At 46.1% G+C, this 24,872-nt stretch overlaps 1 protein-coding gene across 1 annotated transcript in view; it reads left to right on the plus strand.

Annotated features, from left to right (window-relative positions):
• The window catches only part of TCERG1L (transcription elongation regulator 1 like), a 1,143,777-nt gene that overhangs the window by 615,858 nt on the left and 503,047 nt on the right, over positions 1-24,872 (plus strand). The window contains exon 6 of the mRNA XM_085606206.1: positions 1,798-1,889. Coding sequence (XP_085462332.1) covers positions 1,798-1,889 — 92 coding nt within the window. The remainder of the gene's footprint in view (positions 1-1,797; positions 1,890-24,872) is intronic.

Below are 24,872 nucleotides of genomic sequence, written 5' to 3' on the forward strand. Positions count from 1 at the left end.
ATTAGATATTGTCATCCATGCAGGGCTAAAAAATGACAAATGCGTTTTACCACTTACCCTTCACCCCTTGCCCTTGCTAGGGGGTCCCAACATGTTTTTGAAAGCCGCCTGCCATTCTTTTAAATTAAATTATTGGGATAGGCAAGGGCCACAGGATCTTTATTTAGACATTTTTGAGAAGGTAAGTGTAAGTGGGCCCACCATCCTGAGCCACTTCTGGCTCCAGTGATCCCATCCCCCAGGGCTTAATTCATAATAATGGGGATGGGGGCAGGAGTGCATTACTTTACAGTGTCCTGGGGAACATACCCCTGGAAAACTGCGGTTCCCCTTCCAGGTGAATGAGAGTATACTCTGCCCATACTTTCCCAGACAGGAAACACTGATTTTCTCTCACCCTAAGGGACCGGTAGAAAAATGCTACTCCCACCCTTCGTGCCCTCGCCATGTACTTCTAATTACCGCACATATTTCATCACTCACAACATCTACTATGACATCATTCATATTATCACTGACATTATTGATGGAAAACTTTGCCTGGCAGGGGTGCAAGTTATGCTTACCTTAGGGCACAAGTTATAGTTTCTGGAGAGCATAACTACTGAATTTCTATGGTTTTGTGTGTGTAAATTGTGAACCTAACTATAACGTCCCTGTAACCTTTGTTTTTTTAAGTGAATTTCTAAGGTTTTTAAAATTCTGTTTCCTAATTTTATATATATAAATATATATATGAATATATATATATAGATAGATAGATAGATAGATAGATAGATAGATAGATAGATAGATAGATAGATAGATAGATAGATAGATAGATAGATAGATAGATAGATAGATAGATAAATAGATCATTTGAAATGTTGGAATAGGAATAGTTTAATTAACTTAACATTAGTTCTGATTGGGTATCATTTTCCTGCTCCATTGCTTTTGATTGATATGTGTTTTCAGTACCTGTGAGTAATGTTTGACTTACTTTAAAGCTGGGCTGGAGTACATTTCAAACTGTTGATACCTTTAGGCTAATAGTAATGTTAGAAGTATAGTTTCTGAATAGCAATTGTCTTACTATTCTCTTTGTTTTTTCATGAGCATGTTCCTCTCAAAACGTGGCTTTTACATTTCCCCATATCGCTCCAATTTAGTAGTAAGCATTCCCCATTTTCCAGCCACTCCTCCTAATCCATAACATAAATACTACCAAAACATATACCTGCCTGTATCATTTTGCTAGACAGCTCCACACAGAAAAGATAAGAGAGGCGTAGGTTTCTGACTGTGTTTTTATAAACTGCATTTTACAGTACATTAATATTTCTACTGCAATACTACTTTGTGTTCTATAAAAAACAATTCGTGAATTGTGCCCAGTGTGTTGTCCACAAGTCATTACATGGCCACTTCCCAGCCACCTGGCAAAGCTATATGTTCCTGATTAGTGATCCAGAGCCCATTTGATGGAATTCCCAAGCAGCCAATAGCTCTAGCTGGCCGTGCAATTCAAATTCAAAGTTTTGCATAGAAGACTCCATCATCAGACAGTGATACCTGCAGTCAGAAGACTTATGAAAAGTTAAATTAGGCCTGCGAATACTAATTTCTTAAAACCAGCCTAGTCTATTACAAGTACATTGCAGATTTTTTAATTGCTTGAGTAATTGTAAACTGTGTATTTTTTATGTCGCATCCCATTCAACCCTACTGCACTGAATATTGGCGAGGGCTAGTAAATTAGGTCTATAGTTTCTCAGTCACAAAAACAGTCATCTTTCTTCATATATTTCTTTACAGAGAAAAGCAGAGAAATATGCAGATCGTCTACGTCAACAGCATTAATTTTGCACACAGATATAAATAACAAGCCAAGTGTTATTGACAATAAGGTTTGTACTTTTATGTTTCACTTTTAAATAATTTATAGTTGGAAAACATTTTTAATGTAAAAGGAAATTACATTATGAATCCATGTGAGTTGCATGACAATGAGTCTGCTCAAAATTTAATGAAAGCATCATTGTATGAAAATACCACTTTTTGCATGATGATTTTGTTTTGACTGTTGCTGCTGGTTTTCTGACTCTGCACTGGGATTCTGCTTACCAGGCCCCATTGCATGTGCTCTAAAAATGTTGAAATTGGCTTTAATCCTAACTAGCAAATTTAAATGACCTATAAGTGCCCATTGTACGGAATAAGATGTGCCCAGGACCTGTAAGTTAAATGTCACTGGTAGGCGGCAGCACACCTAGTGATACCATTAAAGTGAGAATGCAAAACACGGATGCAGGAACCACACCTGTACCCTGGCTGTGCAGGTTTAAATGCAATTTCAACCTGTCAAATAATCCATTTTGGCATGCCTGAATCCTCCTTTTAAATATTTAAGTCACCCCTAAGCAGTCTTAAATATCCATAAGGTATGGCACATGATTTTAAAGTAGGCGTGTAAAGGTTTAATTTTAAACATGCCCTTACAGTGCCCTAAAAGCTATTTTCAATGTAGCAGGGGGAGTTGTTACATAGGAAAGCATTGGGATACAATATTAAAGGTAGTAATGTTAAAACCTACACCTGAGAACCAGATAACAAGTTATATCATTGTCTTTTTGAAACATGTAATACAAATCCAGTTTGTTGTAACAAATAATTTCCAAAAGCCAATTTTAAAAAGTCTCCCTTAACCTACCTAAAGCTTCTAGAAGACCATTCGATGAGCTTCCAACTGTCACCTAGCAGCTGGGTAGCTCTTCAACGAGATGTGAACTGGCTCCCAGATCAGAGACAAAGGCCTTAAGTGTAGAGAGGTGTTTTGCTCCCCTGGCAGGATGACCATCTGGGCTCTGCCCAAGAACTTAATCAACTTCAAAGGATGCCTACATGTTCACTGGCAGATGTAGCGAACACCTACGTCTGCTTCCCTTTTGTCCTCGTTGCCAGCCAGTGTCCAATCCCAGTGGGAGAGGAGCTGACGGCTTACACATTTAGAGCGGCCACAGATGAGGGGTTGCTCATTTACCTGGCCATTCCTCTGTCATGGGCACAAGATCTCGGCACAGGGGAAGAAAGATTCTGCCATGTTGGAGTTAGGTAGAGAGGGGCACAGTGGGATTGTTTACAGTAGAGCACACAGGAACTTCTGCAAAAATGGGTAGAGTTACCCCTGGGGATTTTTTCTGTTATTGGTTAGGGAGGGGGCAGGAGTCTCCCACATGCTGGTGCCAGTTATAAATGTGGGGCAGCGCATTTATGTGAAAACACAGAACAGCTGCTTGCAGCCGCTCTGTGTTTTCACAGTGCAGGTGGCACCCGCCTGCACTTTTACAAGGGATTAAAGTTCCCCTTTGCAGGCGGTTGTAGTCAGTGACTGCACCTGCCTGCAAGGGGATGTCTGGGAGTCCATAGGATCCCCTTTCCCCTCTCCAAAGGGCTGCTCTCAGGGGGCGCACTCACAGTGAGCCACCTTTTAGGTGGCACTCTGTGAGTACGCCCCCGAGAGCTTCTTTGCCTCTGTGCCCATGTCGGTATTACAACGTGGGCACAGAGGCAAAGGAATTCCCTCATTTACATAGAGCACAACTCCGTGCAAATGAGGGAACACCCCCTGAAGTAGTGCTGGTGCTTCAAGTGCACCAGCAGTGCTATCGGTATTACTGAAAGGGACGCACAAGCATCTGCACCCCCTTCTGTAATACCAAAGTGCCCCAGGGAATGCACAAAAGAGGCGTAAATGCCGGTTGCCCTCTCAGGGCACTTACAGTTATACGGCCCCGGTTGGCTACTATGGCCACTCTTGAGCATAATAGGTTGGTCCTGATGCTTAGAGTAGAAGGCCTAGAAACGTCTGGGTAAACTTGTACTGACACATGGTGATGGGTCTCATTGGCACAATGTATTCAGAAATCGTATTTAAAAACTGCATGGAGTTTACCTTCAAACAGGTGTTATGGCTGAGTGAGTTTATGTCATGTCTGGGAAACGGGAAACGGGAAACGTCAAATATCCTCGGCAAATTTACTTTTTTTCTGTCACAAACGCTCCAAAGATCCAGTGCAGAGTATATTAAACCATCATTATTGAGATATGGAGCTTGTGATAGATGTGAGTTACAAAGACCCGCTAAAGGAGGACTAGCAGGAAACAAGCACTTGGGTCGTTACACTTTTGATTAATGTGAAAAAACCTGTACAGCTGTAACTAATATGTGTTTAATTGCTTTAAGGATTAGGTAGGGCAGTGTTTATTACGATGTAAGCGTGTGTTTATACTGTATATAGTTGTAATTAATCTCCACACTAACGTTTTTAAACAAAACTAGAAAATATCGGGTATAAATGCATGTGATCTGTCACTGCACAATAAACACACTCATTACTGTAACAATTAACACAAATAAGCATGCTCAGGAAGTGTCAAAGTGGTGCTTGGGAAATCGCATGCAGGTGTGGTAAACACCTAAGCAGTATGAAACGTGTGGTGATTCAAATATATTTGTTAAATGTACTCTCCACACTTCTCAGCACATTTAGGTCGGTTTAAAGAGTTGTAGAAAAATACAGACAGTTCTGCAAAGTCCCTTGTTTTCATAGGCACCTCTAAGAAGATTAGAAATGTGAAGAACATTTTTATTTAAATGCACAAAATCGTCCAGCTTTCCTAAATGAGGGGCATAATCAGAGGAAATGGGAAAAGTAGTGGGATTCTTTTTTAAACAAACACTTTGCTTGATAAAAAAAAAAATACACACCAAGTAGCTTGGTAAATGAAGAGCTGAATATTGAGAATTATTTGTTATGTTTTAAAGCCTTAGGACAATATCTATTATCGGGTTTCGAAAACAATAGCTAATACAAAAAAAAGGCCACCCTCAGCCAGAGCTAGTGCCTTATCTTGAAAAACAGACTTAATTTAGGCCTTTGGCCACGTTGAGGATCTTTGAGGTAAACCAGGAGAGCCGAGTGAACCAGATAAAGAGGTAATATGATTTGAATGACTCAACAAAGATTCCTGATTCATTTAATTTGGAAGCTCCTAAATTCCTTGGAGCTAGATTTAGGGCTATGTATATAAATAAAGGTTTAAACAAGAGGTTAAGCATTTGCCACCACCTGATAAAGGGGCATATTTACAACGAGGCGCTAAAGCAGCGATAATTTTATCGCTATATTAGCAAGGCCACGCTAACGCGTGAAACCTTGCTTTAGCGTGGGGATGTCTAACGCCCAGCTTTGCATCTCTAATGAAATGCAAAGTGGGCGTTCCTGACCTGACATGATAGGAGAAATGTCGCTAAGCGACATTTCTCCTATCATCAAGCCCCACACTACGAAGCATAGCGTCAGGAAAAGTAGCGATAACACCTGTTATCGCTACTTTCCTAACACCTGCTTCAGGACTGACTTAGCCATGATATCCTATGGAAGGTGGATATCATGGCTAAGTTTGTGAGTCCCTATCAACTAGCTAACGTGAGATTATCGCTGGGTTTCCCGCGATAATCTCACGTTAGCCAGTTAGCGCTAGGATTTTTATCGCTGATGAGATAAGCGTTGCTAATAGCACGCTATCTCAGCGATAAAAATCGGCGCAAGCCGGCGATAATTATCCGAGCGCTAAGTGCGCTCAGCGATAATTATCGCCGGTTGTTGTTGGTATGCCCCCTAGAGTGTAAGTGGATCTGTTCTTAGGGGTTTCATATTTTGCACAAGTGTCCCATGGCAACTTCTGCCCACTAGTTCTGAGAAAAAGCCTTGTTGTGTAGTGGATTTGAAGAAATTGTATTCATCAAAACGACCATCAACCATTGCTTGAGCTTCTGAAATTATATCTCTGAAGTGGCAGAGTTCCAGTTTGATAGTGCTTGTTTACCTCTTGCTAAGCTCATGAGGAAGATGGACACGAGACACTCCTATTCCTGGATTGTATTGAATAATAATCCACATTTGTAAAGCGCGAACAATCACCTGTAAGGGTCTCCAGGCGCTGGGGGCCGTCGGGAAAATTAAGCAAGCTATTGCCCAGAGTCACATGGCGCTGGGCTCATCTGCATCCGGCGCCGGGGATCGAACCATGATCCCCAGATTCCGGAGTCAGTCGCCCTTGCCGCGGCGCCACACTATTCTTGAAGCAGTGAAATAAGTATTATTTAGAAACAAGCTACATTTTTCTAGCAACTTTAAGCCCTATGAAGAATGGACAGAATAGTTAATGCCAGAGAGATGTTTCAAAACTCAAAAATGAAGTAATATATGGAGACCATGCCTTACATACTTTAAGAAAATTGCACCACAAGAATGGTGGTAATGTTCACTTTCTTAGATGAATGTTTCAGCAATTTGCTAGCATGGGTATATATTATGACTTGATACTGAAGAAAGCAAGGTTCCCCAACAGAGTCTTCTCTGTAGTTATTGAAATCTTCTAACCCACCTCCACTCACCTTTTAGGTTTAATAAACATGTTTGCTTCTACAACCTTTTTACCTTTCAGTATCAACAAATCATAATTCATACTGAATTTTAATAGAAGCATCTTATTCAAAACCTAGGACTAAAAAACAGAATAATTATTCTTGCTAGTGGGACCACTTGATTCACAAATAATTTCTACTGTTTTGCGATGGAATCTGAACAAAATACATTTCCAAGCTTGTCCAGTTTTATATTAACAGACTGTTAGAAATGGTATTTCTGGTTGGCTAGGGTTTGCGCCTAAGCCAGGCAGAAACCACCACTCTAGTCAGGGCAAGGGAGTTACAAGCTGAAGATAACCCCTACTCACCCCCTTGGTAGCTTCGCACGAGCAGACAGGCTTATTTCAGAGGCAATGTGTAAAGGGTTTGCTCAACACACACAGCAGCAACACACTAGGCACACTACAAAAGATACTCCACACAAGGTTATATTAAAAAATAGCCTTTGTATTATCCATAACACATTAGAATCATAATCACACATACACACTGAGCCAATGGGCACCAGGTAGTAAGTTACAGGGGATTATATACATGACAGGGCCAATCGGGCCACTGTCAGAATCATCACAAAACACAAGTAGTAAACATAACACATCCAGTAACCACTGTTAAAATAATGAACTCAGCATTAACACTAGCAACATACACGCATTATGTATGCAGCCCATTAGGCATAAACACATTATGCATAAATCACATTACTGAAGTGCACCGTAGTAACACTCACGAGGTGCATACATCACCTTTGGCATAACTGCATTATGCCTTCCTTTAAGGCCTTGCCCCCTACCGGTACACACAGGCACCCAAAATGACCCCCAGGCCAACTGGCCTTCTCTTGGGCTCAAATGCCCTCTGTCCCAAATGTCGGGGCTCTTACATGGGCCCACTGGCTGCCTTGGCAGCAAGACCAACGTGCGTAATGCACTGGGGGCGGGGGGGTACACCTCACCCCTTCCTCTTTATCTAAAACAAATGGCCCCACATTGCAGCTGCCCCCACCCACAGTCAGGCAGCAGGCGCCCGGCTTCCGGGTCACTGGTAGTGGCAGTTTCGCTCTGTCTCTGGCTCAAAAGTGCAGGGTAGGCTCCTGCCTTTAAATAAACACAAGTGCGGGGTGGGGTCCCACTCCACCAAGCATCGGTAGTGCGGGGTTGGCTCCCGCTTTACCTCGAAGCACGGGGGAATCCCCACACTGAGGTTCCCACTGAATGCAGCACCACGCTGCAGGGCACACAACAGCGGGGTAGGCTCCCGCTTCACTTCCGTAGACATCGCAATGCGGGGTAGGCTCCCGCTTCTCCTGGAAGCACGGGGAATCCCCACACCGAGAGCACCTCCAGACACGTCGCAGCCCAGCGCTGAAGGCCACAAAAGTCCCTCCTGTCCAGGGAGATAGATACAGCACTTACGAGGCGCTGGGATCCCAAAGTTCCAGGGCAAAAAGCTGCGGCCAGGCAGGCCACCTCACAGGGCCCTCCAGCAGGGAGGCAGTCCCATGTGGCTGTTCCAGCTGGGGCCCAGCAGCAGCAAGTATCCCCAAGTCGCACAAGGGAGCACACTTTTCATGGGGTCACAGCCCCGATATTTATAGGACATTTTCCTTTGTTCTGTCCTTGGCACAGGGCTTTGGGAACCAGTTTTAACTGTGTCTGGGGGGTAGTGGAGCACTTTGTGTACAGTGCTCACACCCTCCTTTGTCAGGTGGGGGCTCGGTCATCAGACACTCTATAGGGGGGCGGAGACAGCATTCATCCATGCAGGCACAGACCTATTCAGGGTCAGGGGACTACTCCTCCCACTACTCCAAATGCAGATCTCCTATTCAGCCTAGCGCTGACTCACCTTGCCCTCCCTGGAGCCACAAACCTCACCAGACCCTGTCACTCCAGAGCCAGACATGCAATACACATCAAGCAGGCAGACACATAGCACACAGAAATGTCAACTTCTAAAAGTGGCATTCCAAAATAGTGATAATAAATCTGTGCACACCATTGCGCATCATAGATTATTATAACTCCAATCATGCCAAACTTGACCACGCTGCTCCTCTTCTCATATCAGGAATTACCACTGAACCACTTATCAGGGAATCCCCAGTGCATTCCTATGAGAGGGCAGCCTCACAGCAGTGAAAAATCAAGATGGCTGTTGGTCACTACCTGGACATGTCACCCACTTAAGGTGCATGTCCTACCTACTACCTACAATGCACCCTGCCCATAGGGCTAGCTAGGGCCTACCTTAGGGGTGACTGACATGCAGTAAAAGGGGGTTCACAGACGTGGCACACTCTTTAGGTGTCACGTTACAGCGGCAGTAATACTGCGTGCAAAGGCCCTGCAATGGCCGAGGCCTGAGACAGGTTTGAAAGGCTACTTTGGTAGGTGGCGCAATCAGCGCTGCAAGCCCACCAGTAGCATTTCATTTACTGGCCCTGGGTACCTGAGATACTACTTTACAAGGGACTGACAGGTAAATTAAATATGCCAAACAGGTTTAGACTAATCTTATCATGTTTACCACAGAGAGCACACACACTTTACACTGGAAAGCAGTGCTAAAGTGCCCAGAGTTCTAAAACCATCCAACACCATGTCAGAAAAAGGCTAGGACGAAAGCAAAAAGTTCAGGGATGACCCTGCAAAAAGGGCCGAGTCCAACACAGACTTATCCAAATACGTTTCTTTCAAGCATATTCTAAAATCATTAAAAAATCCACACATCAGTAAATATTTTCAGTTTTCAAGAATAAATCATTAGTTTCTTCATACTGACTTCTCATCTCCTCTTCATGCCTCCGGATAGAGGGCCCTAACACAATGTGATCGTCTCGGTCATGGGACCGACTGACACCCGGTCAGCAGTCCGACCCACTAATTAGAATGCAACGGAACACTGTTCGGTCGCATTCTTATACTTTACAATGGGCGTCTGTATTCCGGCCAGAATGTATGCTTCCATTGTAAAATAGGAGATGCAGTTAATCCCTGAACCCGTGGCAGGCTCCTCAAGGTGCCTGCCACAGGGTGCAGGGATCAACAGGGGTGCACCATAGGTGCCCCCTCGGCCTCCAGCCATTGGCAGTGCACCCAAGGGGGCTATGCTGGCATCCCCAAAGTCGAGTTCTAACGGCCTTTCTGTGTCAGAAAGGCCAGCACGGAAAGGCTGCTGAAACCCAACATCGTAATCCCAAGGGCAGAAATAGCTGCCCATTGTATTACTGGCCGCATTATAACTGGCGGACCGGCTCTCCGAGCCCATCTGAAGCCAGTCGGAATGACAGTTCGGGTTCCTTTCTGACCATATTCATCATAATGAGGTGGTCAGAAAGGAATACGACTGGCGATCAGAGCCTTTTTTTGACCGAATCGTAATAGGGCACCTAGTGCTGCAGATGGACCAGAATCAAGCCAAACCGATCTTGATTTCTGCATTTTGCCTACCAGTCAGAGCTAACCAATTTAGTAAATAGTGAGGATGGCTGCTTTATCCAATGTGTTGGGTTTGATGGCAGTGTGGAGCTTGTGAAAGGTCTTCATATTCGTCTCTCCATACCTCATAGTATCTTGAGAGTAATCTACACATCCTATTGAACATGCTTGGCAGGCCATAGGATTGCCTAGCGATTCCATAGAAAGAAAGACGTGAAAATAAGGTGCCATTATCCATCGAGACCAGTGGTGATGCTTTTACTGAAGTTTGAAGGCATTTATTCATAGATTCTATGAAAATCAGTGTATTTGGGGAATTTAATCATAAAAAATACCAAATGTATTCCCTGTTATGCTTTAAGTTTATTGATCACTTTCTGCTGGTACTCCTATGCATTAAAATCACTACAGTTTAGATTAATTACTCCCATATCAACATATTTGGCTGCTCACTGAGTTGCAAGCATATTAGTTTGCGAAGAAAAACTCTCAGGGCTAGACTTAGGAACCATTTTGTCCTTTGTTTGCATCACAAAAATAAAGCAACTTGAGCAAAAATGTTTTATGTTAGATATAATTTCGAACACTCTAGAAAGTTGGCTGAAAGTAATGTATAAATCGCTGTTTTGCATTACTCAGTATGTGGCCACTCATGGTTTTTGTTACACACCTCATCTACTAACATACGCATAGAGGGTTTTGCACCAAAAATGAATGTCACTTTAAATCAGGCGTTAAAAAGGAGAAATTATTTTATTTGCCCAAACACTTTCCACTTTGCTTGTGTTCTGCACTATACAGCACAGCTCCGAAGCGGGAAAAGTTTAAGTTAGCCTAAGCACAGTATCTTGTCCTTGAGGGGTACCCTTACTAAACGTACACAGACATCGTTGCACTATGGTGCAAAGAAGTGTGCACGGGCTCGGCAGCCTGAGTTATGAAGGAAGCAGGTGAATGTTATATTTCCGTTGATATGGCACTTTTCTGATCTCTCCCTGGCAAGCAAAACATGGAAGAGACTCTCAATTTTCAAAATCTTGTATGAAAATCCAAGTTTTTAGAACTGATTTTGTGTATATATGTATTATTTATCTAATTTAACATGTGGCTTAAAAACTTGCAGTGAGTTTGGCAGGGAGCAGTTGTGCTAAAATGCTAGCAATATTTGACAGCTTAAAGGTAGTAGTAATAAAAACTGTTACCATTTGCACTTAATGGCATTCTAAACTCCCTTAGACTTCCAAAAATAACTTAGACTCTTACCTAATAATCGTGTTGTATGTGATATGTGATCAGTTTTATGTCCCACAATGACTTGTTAAAGACACAGGTAGCTAGCTTTCCTTATTTAGAAGGTGGGCAGGCTGTGCCTATGAACAACATGATGGGTAGACCTGGGCACATCCCTGGGCTTGCTTGTACACCTCTTGGGATGAGGGAATTTTGTAGAGGTTAATTCTATGGACTGCTCATGTAAGAAATTGGGTTATGAGTTGTGTGACCTGAACAAGTGATAGGTCTACAATTGTCCTTACTGGAAACTGAACACCCGATTGTAGCACTTAACTTTCACAGGGTAGCGAAGTGGAGCAGTTCAAGGCCTACTCAATGGAGGTAGCATGGGCTAATAATCATCAATCACTGGCACACAATAATAACAGACACTACATGATTGTCCAGCAATTACTTTTTCTTTAGAAAAGGGAGAAGTACATTTATTACACACACACTACAAAAAACTGAGCAATAATTTACAAATATGCAGTGGCGACTCCTCCGCTAAGGCGGAGGACCGTCCCCCCACTGAGCAGGTCAAAAGGGAATAATAGAATGATAATAACTTCCACAGCTGGGTATGGGCGGGGTTGCCCTGCATTGTGAAGGGGAGGAGTGGATTGCCCACTCCAAGTGCGCAGAATGCTTTTTGACCAGTCAAACTGTCATGCACACTTTGCATGTTCTCCATGCAGGCTGCATTACAGCCTGCATGGAGAACATGCCCCACCTCCCATTCTCTGGCTTAGCGCTGATCCACAGTGCTCAGACCAATCACATGGCTGCTTTGCAGCATTGTGTTTGGCTATTGGGAGGCTGGGAGCCGGGTGCTTTCTGCACCCTGCTTCCTGCCCTGGAAGCGGACGAAGAGGGAGAGGCGGCGGTAGCGGCAGACATCAGAAAGTTGCAAATATGGACATTGGCAGATGGAACATACCATAGATTACATTGTATAGTTATTGGTACACCCCCTAGAGGGGTCACCCAATCATATCAAGTGAGATTAATCATTTCATTTTGTCATCAAACACATTAAGATACCTTTTGTAGAATCATTGTCATTGTTGCAGTCCTCAATAAAACATTTGAAATAATTATTGGGAACCAATAAAGCAGTTGTCATTACAGAACCCTGTGTTTGTGTGTTTCTTATACATGTTATTCCACATTGCAAACATGAAAACAAACCCTAGAGGGCATCACATTGAGATAACCTTGCATAGCAGAAAAGCACTTTATGGCCTTCCAGGCCCTCATGAATGTTACCAGACACAAGACCCCTAGAGGCATAACACACCAGTCTGCAAAGGTAATGATCCAGCCTTTGGATTGCTTAGTGACATAAAGGAAGTTATGGGGAGGTGATAATTTTGGAGCCCCCACAACTTAGTAGGGGACTCAGGCGTTCCATGTAGAGAACAGGCGGTATCCTCCTGAGTTGGTTGGTGGCAGTCCCGTTGTCCTGGGTCCACCACAAAGGGAGATATAGGTGGAAATGTGGCCAAAATGACAAGGCCCCACAAGACATTATGAGGTGATTTCAAGCAGGTAATTGAATATTGTAGCAGCGGCTCTCTTGCTGCACCAGGGAGAGCCACGTCAGGTTTTCCATTTGCTTATCTTTTAATTCTGCAGCCTTACGCCAGATCCTGATTTCAAGAGGGGTGCCTGTTCCCAGTCGGGCACCCTGTGAATGGCCTCCTCGCTGGAGGACAGTTGGAGGACAGCTTGCGGAGCCCACTTCCTGCTTCCCTCGCCGGGTCCCAGCCCTGGCAGCACTCCAGCATGGTGCAGCGGGAGCCGGCAACTTCATATCTGTCTGCATGCTTCTGCGGACAGACATGCACGGGGTGGCTGTCCTTCCCGCTCCCCCATGTCATAGGCATAGGCAACGGGTCGAGTTGGCACCGTGGGGTAGAACAGCAGCACTCTGACTCCTCTCTGAGGCGCAGGGATGGGTTCCTGGGCCCCTCCCATTTTCTCATTGTTGAAGGTGACGGTGCTCAACGAAGTGTTGTAGCTTTGGGGAAGTGCAATGATGCTGCCCCGCACTGATGGGTACTGGGTGGTCTGGGGATGGGGTCTCAACCGTGGGAACAAGGATCCTCCAGGGGAAGTGGTACCCAGGCGAAACTTCGAAATGGGGAGTGGGCCCCATGCACGTCCTCTCCCCCTCAATGAAACCTGCAGGTTTTTTACGCCCTTGCCCATCTTGGTGGAATTTCACTGGCCTTGCTGCAGAGACCTACATGCTCCATGGCAGGAAGGAGTCAAATGTTACGAAACATTAAAATGCCATCACTCAGGACCGTTTTGGCTGATTTGGACAATCCTGGGTCCTTCCTACTCCTGGAGGCGAACTCTAACCACCATGGGCAGGTGCAGAAACCGTCCTCACCTCCAAAGAAGTGCAGATCTCAAAATGCTGGACTTCCTGCCTCCCTGTACCAGCTCTCCTCTGGGTCCTTGTTTCTTGGAGTAGAAAAGTTCAAGGCTTTTCCCCAACTGGTCCTCAGGGGGTCTAAGGAGGCCAGCCTCACTGGCCCTTGGGGAGGCCCACTGGTCCTGGGGTCAACTAGGCAGAGTCCTTGGTCTGTTGGTCAGGGGTTCCTCCTACTAATTCTCCATGATGGTCCCAGGATCCAGCAGCAAAACATAGAGAAATCCACTGGCAAGAGAAAGTCTTCCCCTTGTACAGGATTTTTTAAAGCGGAGAGGAAGGTTCAAGAAGCCAGGCACCCCAGGTCAATCCTAGGGTGTAATATCACCTCTCCACCCCTTTCCTAACCCTCCTGCACAGCATGCTGGGACAGTGCAAGATGGTGTCATCCATGATCCACTGGTCCCATCAGCTCATAGGGTGGCAGCTCCACCCCTTACTGATATCAGTGCCAGCGACTTGCCCTCTGGAATTTCAAAGGAAGCCACCTGGGTGTTGGCTCCAGTTGTCTGGGCACACTCCTTTGTACAGTGGGCTTGAGCAAGCCCATTCCTGATACAGTGTGACAGCTGGGTGATTGATATAGATCATTTCACCACATCCCTTTCCTCCTCAAGAGCTGAGAGAAGTACTGCCAATTGCCCCATTTGTGTGGGCCACCTTTGTTTCTGCTGCTGAAGAAAATGTCATATTCTGGGCACAGCAAGGTGACACAAGACCTCTGCACTGATACTGAGCTGATCCAGGGAAATATGAAAACTGTGGATGATCTATAAGTTTGTACTGTACAGTTATCATTTTGGAAGATCTATATTCATTGTTATTGCACAGGTTATACTCCAATTCGAGACATCAATGATATTTGTAGTCCAACAAGGTGTGAAACTACACTCTAAGGCAGTTATCTCTCTATGTGTATTATGGGGTGCCACTGCAGGCAAAAAAGTAAAGCACACTGACTTGCCCTATCAGTGTACAGAACCCTTATAAGGCATATCACAGGTAATCCTGTAGAGTCCCCATTGCACCAGGCTACCTGTGTGCTCTTATAGGGCTGTTCATGACAGTCGCCCAAACACATGTGCATGTGCACACAAATTCATGTATAACCAGCCAAGTGCCCTTACCCTTTCTGCATTGAGGTGGCCTTATCTTAAAAGGTGGACACTGGTGGTAAAAACACACAGTCCGTATGCCATGTGATTGTCATGGGTGAGGCACAAGTAGTGAGACTCACCCACAGTAAAAAGTCCAACAACCAGGTGATCTGAAAAGCAAAAATCCGGGGTATTGAAGAGGCAGCACCCAATTACAACAGCTCATATTTCAATGAGAGACAGGTACTCTGGTCCTTCTTTTGGGCATCAGGGAATCCAGGGTTCCTGAAGGAGGCTTACATTTACTTCAACTCATACAGTGCACCAATGGATTTATACAGGCTGGTGGTTAGAGAAAATGATGGGCAACTGTAACCACTCAACTGGCATGACTTACTGCCATGACTCTTCCTCCCAGCTGCTCCTGCACCATGCATAAGATTGGATGGTTCCATTTTACCCTGGAATGCCATAGGTGGAAGCACTTGCAGGATTTTACCATGTGCTAGATGAAACTCCTGCCTCTGCTATACCTACAAAGTGGAAAGTGTGGAGGAAGTTGTTGGGAGTTTGGAAGGTGCATATCAGTGCTTCATCCTATCAAAGTTTAATTCAGATAGTAACATGACTTTAGATAGTGGCTGTGCCACAAAAGGTAAGCCTGCTCCCAAATGTACATACAACTACTATGAATGAGTACTGTACATTTGTGTAAAAGGCTTCCAAAAAATGAATAAACTAAAAGTACAAACTATATTTATTTATATAGAGATGGGGGATGTCCCATCCATCCTACTTAGGGCTGTATTAAGGAAGCGCCCTGGGACGCAACAGGTGTTTGCACACGCTTTTCTGCCCGAGTCACTTTGGTATTATAGAAGGGGCCGCAGACACTTGTGCATTCCCTTCTGTAATACCAATAGCGGTGGTGCACATAAAGCGCCAGCGCTATCATCAGAGGGCGCGCCCTCATTTGAATGGTGGTGTGGCCTCATGCAAATGAGGAAATCCCTTTGACATATTATAGATGCAGGTGCAGAGGCAAAGAAGCTGTCAGGAGGCGAACTGACAGGCCCTCTCAGTGCGCCCCTGATGGCAGCCCTCTGGAGGGGAGGAAGGGGGTCCCATGGAACGCCCCAGACATCCCCTTACAGGCGTGTACAGTCCCTCACTGCAGCAACTCTAATGCCCCTTCAAAGTGCAGGTGGGTTCCCGTTTGCACTGTTTTTTTTTTTTTTTTTTAAAAACCTTTATTTCTTCAAGAGTCTGGACACAGCTATTCAGCCGACAACCCGGAGGTTCGGCAGCTTCGATAGGAGAATACAAAGAATCGTCCACAGTACATTGAAGGAGCAGTGAGAAGGTTCCATTTTTAATAATTACAAACACACAACAAACCCCAGCAAGGCAACAACACTGAATGCCCACGGTGGTAGCCCCTCAGGGGGAGCCGGACCCCAATCGTCTAACAGTCACAGTACTATAATAAGAGGAAAAAGGGGGAAAAGCAGAGGCCCAAGAAGTCAATTAACCATCACATCTGCATACTGAGCTGGAAAGGTCAAGAAGAAAGCTGTTCCTCGGGAGGATCCAGATCAGGGGCAAGACATATTCCCCCCCTGTATTCATTCCACCGCCCCCAGAGGGCATGCCACTTCCGAGGGCGGCCTCTGGCGCAATAGACTGTCTTCTCCCTGAGCATACTCCAGTCCATATTTTCTTTCCACGCGGTTAACGTGGGGGGCCCCCCGGAACCCCACAAGCGCGCGATGTCCCTCTTAGCAACCATGTTACCCAGGGTCACCCACTGGGTCTGTGCCTCATCATGGTCAGTAGGCCCCCAGACATTCAGGAGACAACACCGCGCTTCCGGCTGCATAGCAATGCCCGTCACCTCCCCCATCACCGCATGGACTCGCCTCCAAAATACACTTACACATACACTCGATGCAGGATCTTGAGCTGCACCAGCCTCAGACGCGACGGGATCGCAACCTCCTTAGGAGAGGAAACAGCAGACTGCCAGTCCTCATCATCCAACTCGAGTCCGTCCCTAGTCCACTGGTCCCGCAGCCCCAGTAGCAAATCAGCCCGAACATTTATCAGTTTCTTGTAGATGAGCGAGATCGTGCTCTCCGGCATATGGCCATCAAGGATCCGGTCCTCCAAAGGAGAGGACTCAGGCACCTTCTCACCCTCCACGAGGACTGACCGCAGGGCATGACGCACCTGAACATATCGGAAAAACTCAGACGCCCCCAACTCGTACTCCTTCTGCAACTCTTCAAAGGACTTCACCCTACCCTTAATCAGCATATCTCCAACCCTGGAGATGCCGATCAAGTCCCATTTGTCAAACCCTTTCGTATGCCAAAGCCTACCCAACCTTTCAGATTCGAACAACGGGGCTGCTAGGGTGAGCCTATCCTTCCAGCCCAGAGAGTCAGTCGCCATCTTCCATACACGCACCGCCACCCCAGTGGGCCCCTTGAGGGATGAGTCGAGGGACCGCGAATACAACGCTCTAAGATAGTTTCCCCCGCGCAACAACCATCTGTCCATGGCATAACCAGAGCTGAGGGCCGGGCCATAGAAACCGTGGTTAATCGCGGACAACTGGGTGGCCCAGTAATTGCGTCGGATGTCTGGAAGCGCAATACCCCCGTCATACCATGGAAGCGTCAATTTAGCAATCGCTATCCGCGGCCGCCCATCCCACAACAACGTCCGTTGGAGGCTTTCGACCTCCCGAAAGTACTTGGCCGGCACCCAATCTAGAGTGTTTTGCAATGCGTAGAGGAACCGGGGAAGAGACATCATTTTGAACAAGGCAGCGCGCCCGACGAGGGAGAGCGGCAGCCTCCGCCAGCCCTCAACATCCCGCCGCAGGCGCGCCAGGGGGGGGAGCAGGTTTCTCTCATACCGCAGGGCGGGGTCCATGGAGATAAAGATCCCCAGGTACACGAAGCCCTGCTGAGCAATCTGGATCGAACAAGTTCGCGGGACCGGCAGAACCTCACCACTCAGGACGTATAAATACGATTTACTCTAGTTGATGACGAGACCTGAATTCCTACCGAAGGACGTAAGAACGTCACAGACCACTATGAGTGAGTTCTTGGGCGAGGCAAGGTACAACAAGATGTCATCAGCATATAGCGAAATGCGGTCCTCGTGTTCGGGCGACCACCGAAGGCCACGTATATCCGGGTGCCAGCGTATCCACGCCGCCAGAGGTTCAAGAGCAAGAGCGAACAACAGAGGCGACAGGGGGCAGCCCTGCCGAGTCCCCCTCCCAAGCCGGAACGGAGTCGATGCCCGGCCATTTACCACCACACTCGCAAGGGGTCCCTCATACAGCAACCTAACCCAGCTCACAAAACCAGGGCCAAAGCCGAACTTGGCTAGCACAGCCCACAAATACTCCCATTCCACCGTATCGAAGGCCATCGTGGCATCAAGAGACGCCACAATAGCCGACTCTCGCAGCGTGCCAGCCCTGGCGATCACCCCATGAAGGCGCCGAAGGTTCAACGCGGTGTTGCGATGCGGAATAAAACCGGATTGATCAGGATGAATCAAGTCTCCAAGTACCCTGACCAATCTGCCCGCCAGGATTTTAGCCAGGATCTTCGGCTCGGCGTTGAGGAGTGATATGGGCCTATATGAGGCACACTTATCTCGGGGTTTACCATCTTTATGTATCACAACAATTGTCGCCAGCCTCTGGTCCAACGGGAGGGTCCCACTCCCCCGCGCCTCCACGAACATGGCGCGCAGGTGAGGGGCCACCTTATCCGGGAACAGTTTATACAGGTCAATCGGCAAGCCATTCGAGCCCGAGGCCTTGCCCGAGTTCAGCGCGCGAATAGCTCCCGCCACCTCATCGACCGTTAAGTCTCCATCAAGATCATCTCTATCTACAGCAGAAAGACAGGGCAGAGCGATATCCCGCAGGAGGTCACACGAGTCCTCGGGCGGCCTATCCGACACTGAGGCATAAACCTTACGGAAATAGTCCGAGAAACATTGGACAATCCCCTCAGGTTCCACAATCACCTCTCCCCCCTCTCCCATCAGCTCCGGCACTACTCTATTAACCCGTTCTTTTTTATCCAGCCAAGCTAAGAGCTTCCCGGCCTTATCACCAACATCATACAGGCGGCCCTGCTGTTCCCTACTGAGGGTCTTAGCGGCATTTGTCACAAGGTCCTTATACTCGGCTTGCTTCAAGCTCAGCTCATGCAGTGAGGCCGCTGTTACCTCCTCCTCTAGCGCTCCCTCCAAAGCCACGATCTCCTCCTCCACCTGCATAACCTCGCCATCTCTCCGCCGCTTGGCCGCCACTACAAGTGAGAGGGCCTCCCCTCTCAGCACGGTCTTAAATGCTTCCCAGAGCGACACTGCCGAGTCCACGGACCCCTGATTATCCTTGAAAAAATTATCTACTGTCTTTACCAGTGCGCTGCGCATCTTGGAATCTCGAAAGTACCAGGGGTTGATAGGAGCCACCCTTCCCCCTCCCTCCCGGCCGACATCCAGCCTGATCCACACTGGCGAATGGTCCGATATGCCACGCGCCATGTGCCTGGCCTCAGACACCAAGGGGGCGTGCACAGCCAAAGTGAGCAAATAGTCAATCCTAGAAAGGCTACCATGCGCCCCAGAGTGGAAGGTGTATTGACGCTGTGTGGGGTGTCGGAGCCTCCAGCAGTCTATCAGGCCGAGTGTGTCTAGGAAGTCTGGAAGCCACTTCTGAGCCCCCCCTGTGTCTCTGGGCGGGTACCTATCCAGCAGTCCAGAGCCAACAGCATTGAAGTCCCCCCCTACCACTAACATACCCCCCGGGAGATCCAGCAAGGCCCTACCCAGATCTACAAACGTGGAGGCCTGCAGGGCTGGAGGGACATAAACCGAAACTAAAACCAAAGTTCTACCTTCCCACCTCCCCGCCACCGCCACAAACCTCCCCCTATCATCAACAACGGTGGAGTCCACCTCAAATGGTAACGAGGCCCTGACAAGGATGCCCACACCCCTAGACCCGGAGGAGAAACCCGAATGAGCTATGAATTTGTAACCCTTCCTATTAAGAGCAAAACACGTGTTACATATAAGGTGTGTCTCCTGCAGGAGGGCAACATCTGGCATTGACCGTTTCAAGTGTTGCAAGACTATCCCGCGCTTAATGCGATCCCCCAAACCATTAACATTCCAGCTAATAACACTTAAACCTCTACCCCCCATCCCCAACCACAAGGAGGCCCACCCCCCCCCGAAGAGCCACCATGGGACAATTCCGAAGATGATCACTACGCCTTGCAGAAACAGACCCCCCAACAACAACCCCGAAATCCCAACCATCCCCCCCACCCTGCACCCCTGCTGCAGCTTACAAAGCCCCCCCAACTTGCAGTGTGCCTGTCGCCCTACAAAACCCAAAATCTACAAAAAGCACCCTAAGGGAGGAAAGAGCTCCCCTCGTCCTCCCGCAACCCTCCGCATATACTGCACTCTGATCAAGTCATCATATAAAGTCAAATCGAGTCAGACCGGCTCCGAAAAATCAGCCCTGCCCAATCCTGGCCATTTTCCCCATCCGCGGCAGTGTCCTCTCCCGGCCGCCGCCGGGGCAAAGCGTCCAGCCATTCATCGGCCATGGCAGGAGACTCAAAGAAGAATGTCCGATCTTCGTACACCACACGTAGTCTGGCAGGGAAGAGCATGGCATACTTCAGATCCCTCTCCCGAAGTCGCCTCTTCACCCCCAGAAAGCCTTGTCTCTGCCTCTGCACCTGCTGGGTGAAGTCCGGATAGAAATTCACCGACGCGTTCTGGAAGGGGACCGGGCCCGTCACCCTCGATGCTTGCAGGATAGCGTCCCGATCTCGAAAATGAAAGAGCCGGGCGACAATCGGCCTCGGTGGGGCTCCCACCTTGGGCCTCCCACCCGGCACTCTATGGGCCCTTTCAACCGCAAAGAACTTTCCAAGACCCTTAGGCTGCAGATGGTTAAGCACCAAGTCCTCGACGAGCAGGTCAACCGAAGCCTCATCCGAGGACTCCGGGACCCCGATAACGCGCACGTTGTTGCACCTGGCCCGGCTCTCAAAGTCCTCCAGCCGGCGGGCGGCGAGATCACTCTCTGTCCTCAGCTTACGAACCTCGGTCTGCAATTCCGTGACATCATCGGCGAGGCCCGTGGTCTTGAGGTCCAGGGTTTTGACCCGTTCATTCGTTTTGCCCAAGTCCGCACGGATCAGGTTAACATCCACCAAAATGGCATCCACCTTATGCGCCAGGGCATCAAACTGTCTCCCAATCGAGGTCTGCATCCCTTCGAGCGCGCCCATGACATCCTGCAGCGAGAGCTCCGGGGCCAAGGGCGAGGCCTCCTTCTGGGTATCCGGCAACTGGCTCGACCCACTCGGTGATCCCTTCTGCAGAGCATAGCGGTCCATATTATTGACTTGAGTATAGGCTCCCCGCCTGGTAGACTTAGGCTTCAGCCGATCCACCTCTGCTTTGCCCGACATGGTTGGTGCCAAGCGGGTCGGTTCAGATAAGACGGCCCCCTCTCAACGAGAGGAATCAGGAGTGATCAGTTCTGCAATGGGCCGCCAGAGTAGCATGTAGAGCGTCCAAAGGATAATAAAGCCACCAAGAGCTCTCCAGGGGCAGGGCAGACAAAGGGAGAGAAAGTGACAGGACGGGGACCTCCATCCGACAGTTCACACCTCGCCTGGCCGTTGTTGTTCAACTAGAAGTCGGGCATCCTGCCAACTCTAGCCCCTGGCATCCCTCGGAGATAGGCCGCAATCTTCCGCCATGCTTAACTCCGGTTCCCGGTGGGCGATTCGACTGCGGGTAGCATCAATCGCCTCCCTGACAGGTCATCTACACGATGCCATGCATACAGACAGGATTGGAGACAGGATAGTCGACGGAGGGCGCGAGGGTCTCGGGAGCTCAGAGCTCACGTGGCCATCTTGGTCAAGCGCTAGGCTCCCCCCCCCCGTTTGCACTGTTAAACACAGAGCGGCTTCAAAGAAGCCTCTCCGTTTTTCACATGAATGCACTGCCCTCAGCACATTCATCCTTATACAGCGCGTTTTCTTAGTTTGGAATGAGCGCACTTTTTAAAAGGTTCACCTGGTGTAAAGAGGGAAAATGCACTGTTGCTGTGATACGGCCCCTAGATTACACAGGGGTTTGATGTTGATGCACTCTAAATATGGTGAACGAGAGAGCCAACACTTGGTGGCTATCCCTTTATACTACAAAAAGAGTTTTTGAATCAGGCTATCATTTTGTAGTATAAAGTTGTACTACAGTATGAATAATCACATATTGCAAACTGCAATTCTCAAACTTATAAGGTGTAGACCTCCAGATATCCTATTTTTCAATGCACAGATTCCAATCACACAACTATAACAATAAGAAAAAAAAATTGGAGGGGCCAAGGAGAGTGGTGGACAAATGAGCAATAATTACTATTAAATGAGTGTGATTGGAAGGACAGATTTGGTAATGACATACTCATATAAAACATACAAGTGGTTCAATTGGGTAAGTACCACGGGGTACTGGTTCAGAACCTGGTTATTTCTTTAAAAGGAATAATCACATTCTGAACCATTACCCCGTGGTACTAACCCAACTGAACCACTTGTAGTTTTATAACTATTAACCCAGGTTCCGAGGGATACAGGGTGACCCCATTGATCTTAACCATATAAAACATACACCACAAAATAGTATGCCAATTGCAATCCACAAAATATTTTTTCAAAGTTACTACATTCGAAACATGTCAAAACAGTCTCAAGTGCACTGCCACCCTGCCTTGCATTAAGTCAAACACCACACTTGGCCAACAACTAATCCTGCAAGACACCCCCATAGAAGGCAATTGAGGCAACAAATTGAAGCAACGCATATTAGGAACTGATATTGATATTGAATAAATTAAATTAGGTCAACATTTAAAATTATACACATTTTTTAAATCTTAAAATGATATATAATTATACTTATTTTGTAAATGTAATAATAAACTCGATTCATTAAATATATAACTTTACATGGCTTACTAAATATTAAATACAAAAGTTAGTGAGGATTATTATTGTTCAAAGATTCATATTTAAAAATTGATAAATAACTAATTGAATAATCAAATTAATATATTTACATTATTTAATGCACAGTTAACTTGAGGAGATAATTGTATGTAACTTTATATTTTAGTATTTCCACATTAATAATTTATAAAAATATAAACTCCGTCACATTCCACTAAGTTTCCGAAAGGAATCTACCCTGGTGGTGGACATGACTGCCAACTCCGCAAAGCTTGAAATGTGGAACGAAATTTGCTTGTAGTAAATTTATAGTTTTGGTTCACAAATGGGCAAAATGGTCATATTATCATGAATTACATATATTTTCATGTGAGTGGTTAACAACATTTTTAATTTGCAACTCAAAGAAAAGCATAATAAGCATAAAAAATGAGAATCTAAAACAAAGGCTTAAGAGTAACTGACATGTGGAAAAACACATGTTTTCTTGAACCTTTTAAAGTCACTCCCATTCTCACTCCCCACTCCCATTTTGAATTTTGAATTTGGATGTTGAAACCCAGCAATTAATCGCTATTCTTACCTCCTTCCTACCTCCACATCCTGAACTATTGTTCACGGTGTTTTTGTGATCTCTATCAATGGCAGGCTATTCAATCACTTTAGGATCCAGCTTCTCAGAAAGTCTTTCACCTCTTGATTACTTCATGGATGAAAAGTATAGTTTGAGATATGCCATTTTGGCTATTCAAATAAAAACTTTTTGTTTGCTTAAGCTCATGTTTTATCTGTTTTTCTCTCTTGGTTTTGCATGGTTTAGGTTTGTGTTAATCACTCACCTCCCTAGATTTTATTGAGAACTCCATAGAGTCCTGAACTCAGACTGCGTTCTTCCGATCAAGCACAACTTAATGAACAAAGGCAGATAAATAAAAACAGTAGGGTTGAAGAGCGAAAAGAACCCCATAGATCTACAAAATATCTAACCAACCCTGGGTAAGATGTAAGAAACTGAAAATTAAAAGAGAAAAAGGCAGATTAAGAGTACAGGATAGGCAAGGAGGGCAGAAAAAGGCAGACATGTTTGGCCAGAGTCAAGAAGGCAGAACTACCCAATTTAAAGCTATCCCCTGCCCGGCAACCCACTTAATTGGCTTTCAATGGGACGTCTAGGTCTATCAGTCGATGTCAGAAATGTCCCCGGGGTTTGATGATTTTATGTCATTTGGGATTTACCTATCTGGGACCATTTTCAAGCACTGTTTGTTTCTGTTTCCTTGGTTTTGTACACTGGGTGTTAGGAAACAAAACTCCACAATTTTCCTTTGGCCACCTGTGTACCTTTGAAATACTCCCCTCTATTTGTGAGCAGAGAAAAATAAAGCACAATCATTTTACATTTAAGATACTTTCCAATTAAAATGTAAATTAATTCCCAATACAGTAGTTTTGCACAACATATGTCATTCTCACATTAAATATTTGTGTATGTCAGTCTATTTTAGAAAACATTTCTAATGAAGCAGGGTTTTACACCTTTTAAATCATGTTGCAAAAGTGCAGCGATCATTTTACAGTTGAGATTACATAGTTGTTCATTTAGAAAGCTGTAAACATCCATTTAATTTGATCTCTACACATTTACCCAGATATTCACAATTAAAGAAAACATTTAGGAGACATTTGTGAAGAACATTAGCACATTCTGTGCCATTTCAAAATGCCTGCTTCTGTTTATGGCCTTTGCTGTGTTAAAACATAGAACATCACATCTGGATATGAAGCATAATATTTCTGTCATACTTTATTTATGTTTGCATATACTTTCTGATTTTCATATTTACATTTTATAGCACGTTTATTAGTTTGTTTTGAAAGCGTACCTCCGAAGGTTATTTAATTTGCAAATAACAATGTTATCGTGGAATACATACCCATCTTGCATATTGCATTTATTCCTTTCCATTGCTCATCTATTGTTAAAAATGTAGCCCTCTGTATTCTACATATAATCAAGACTAACTATTCTTTGGTGACAATGCAAGAGAGGCTCTGTTT

This window comes from Triturus cristatus, chromosome 1_2 (genome assembly GCF_964204655.1).
Source record: "Triturus cristatus chromosome 1_2, aTriCri1.1, whole genome shotgun sequence".
In the NCBI taxonomy this organism is placed as follows: Eukaryota; Metazoa; Chordata; class Amphibia; order Caudata; family Salamandridae; genus Triturus; species Triturus cristatus.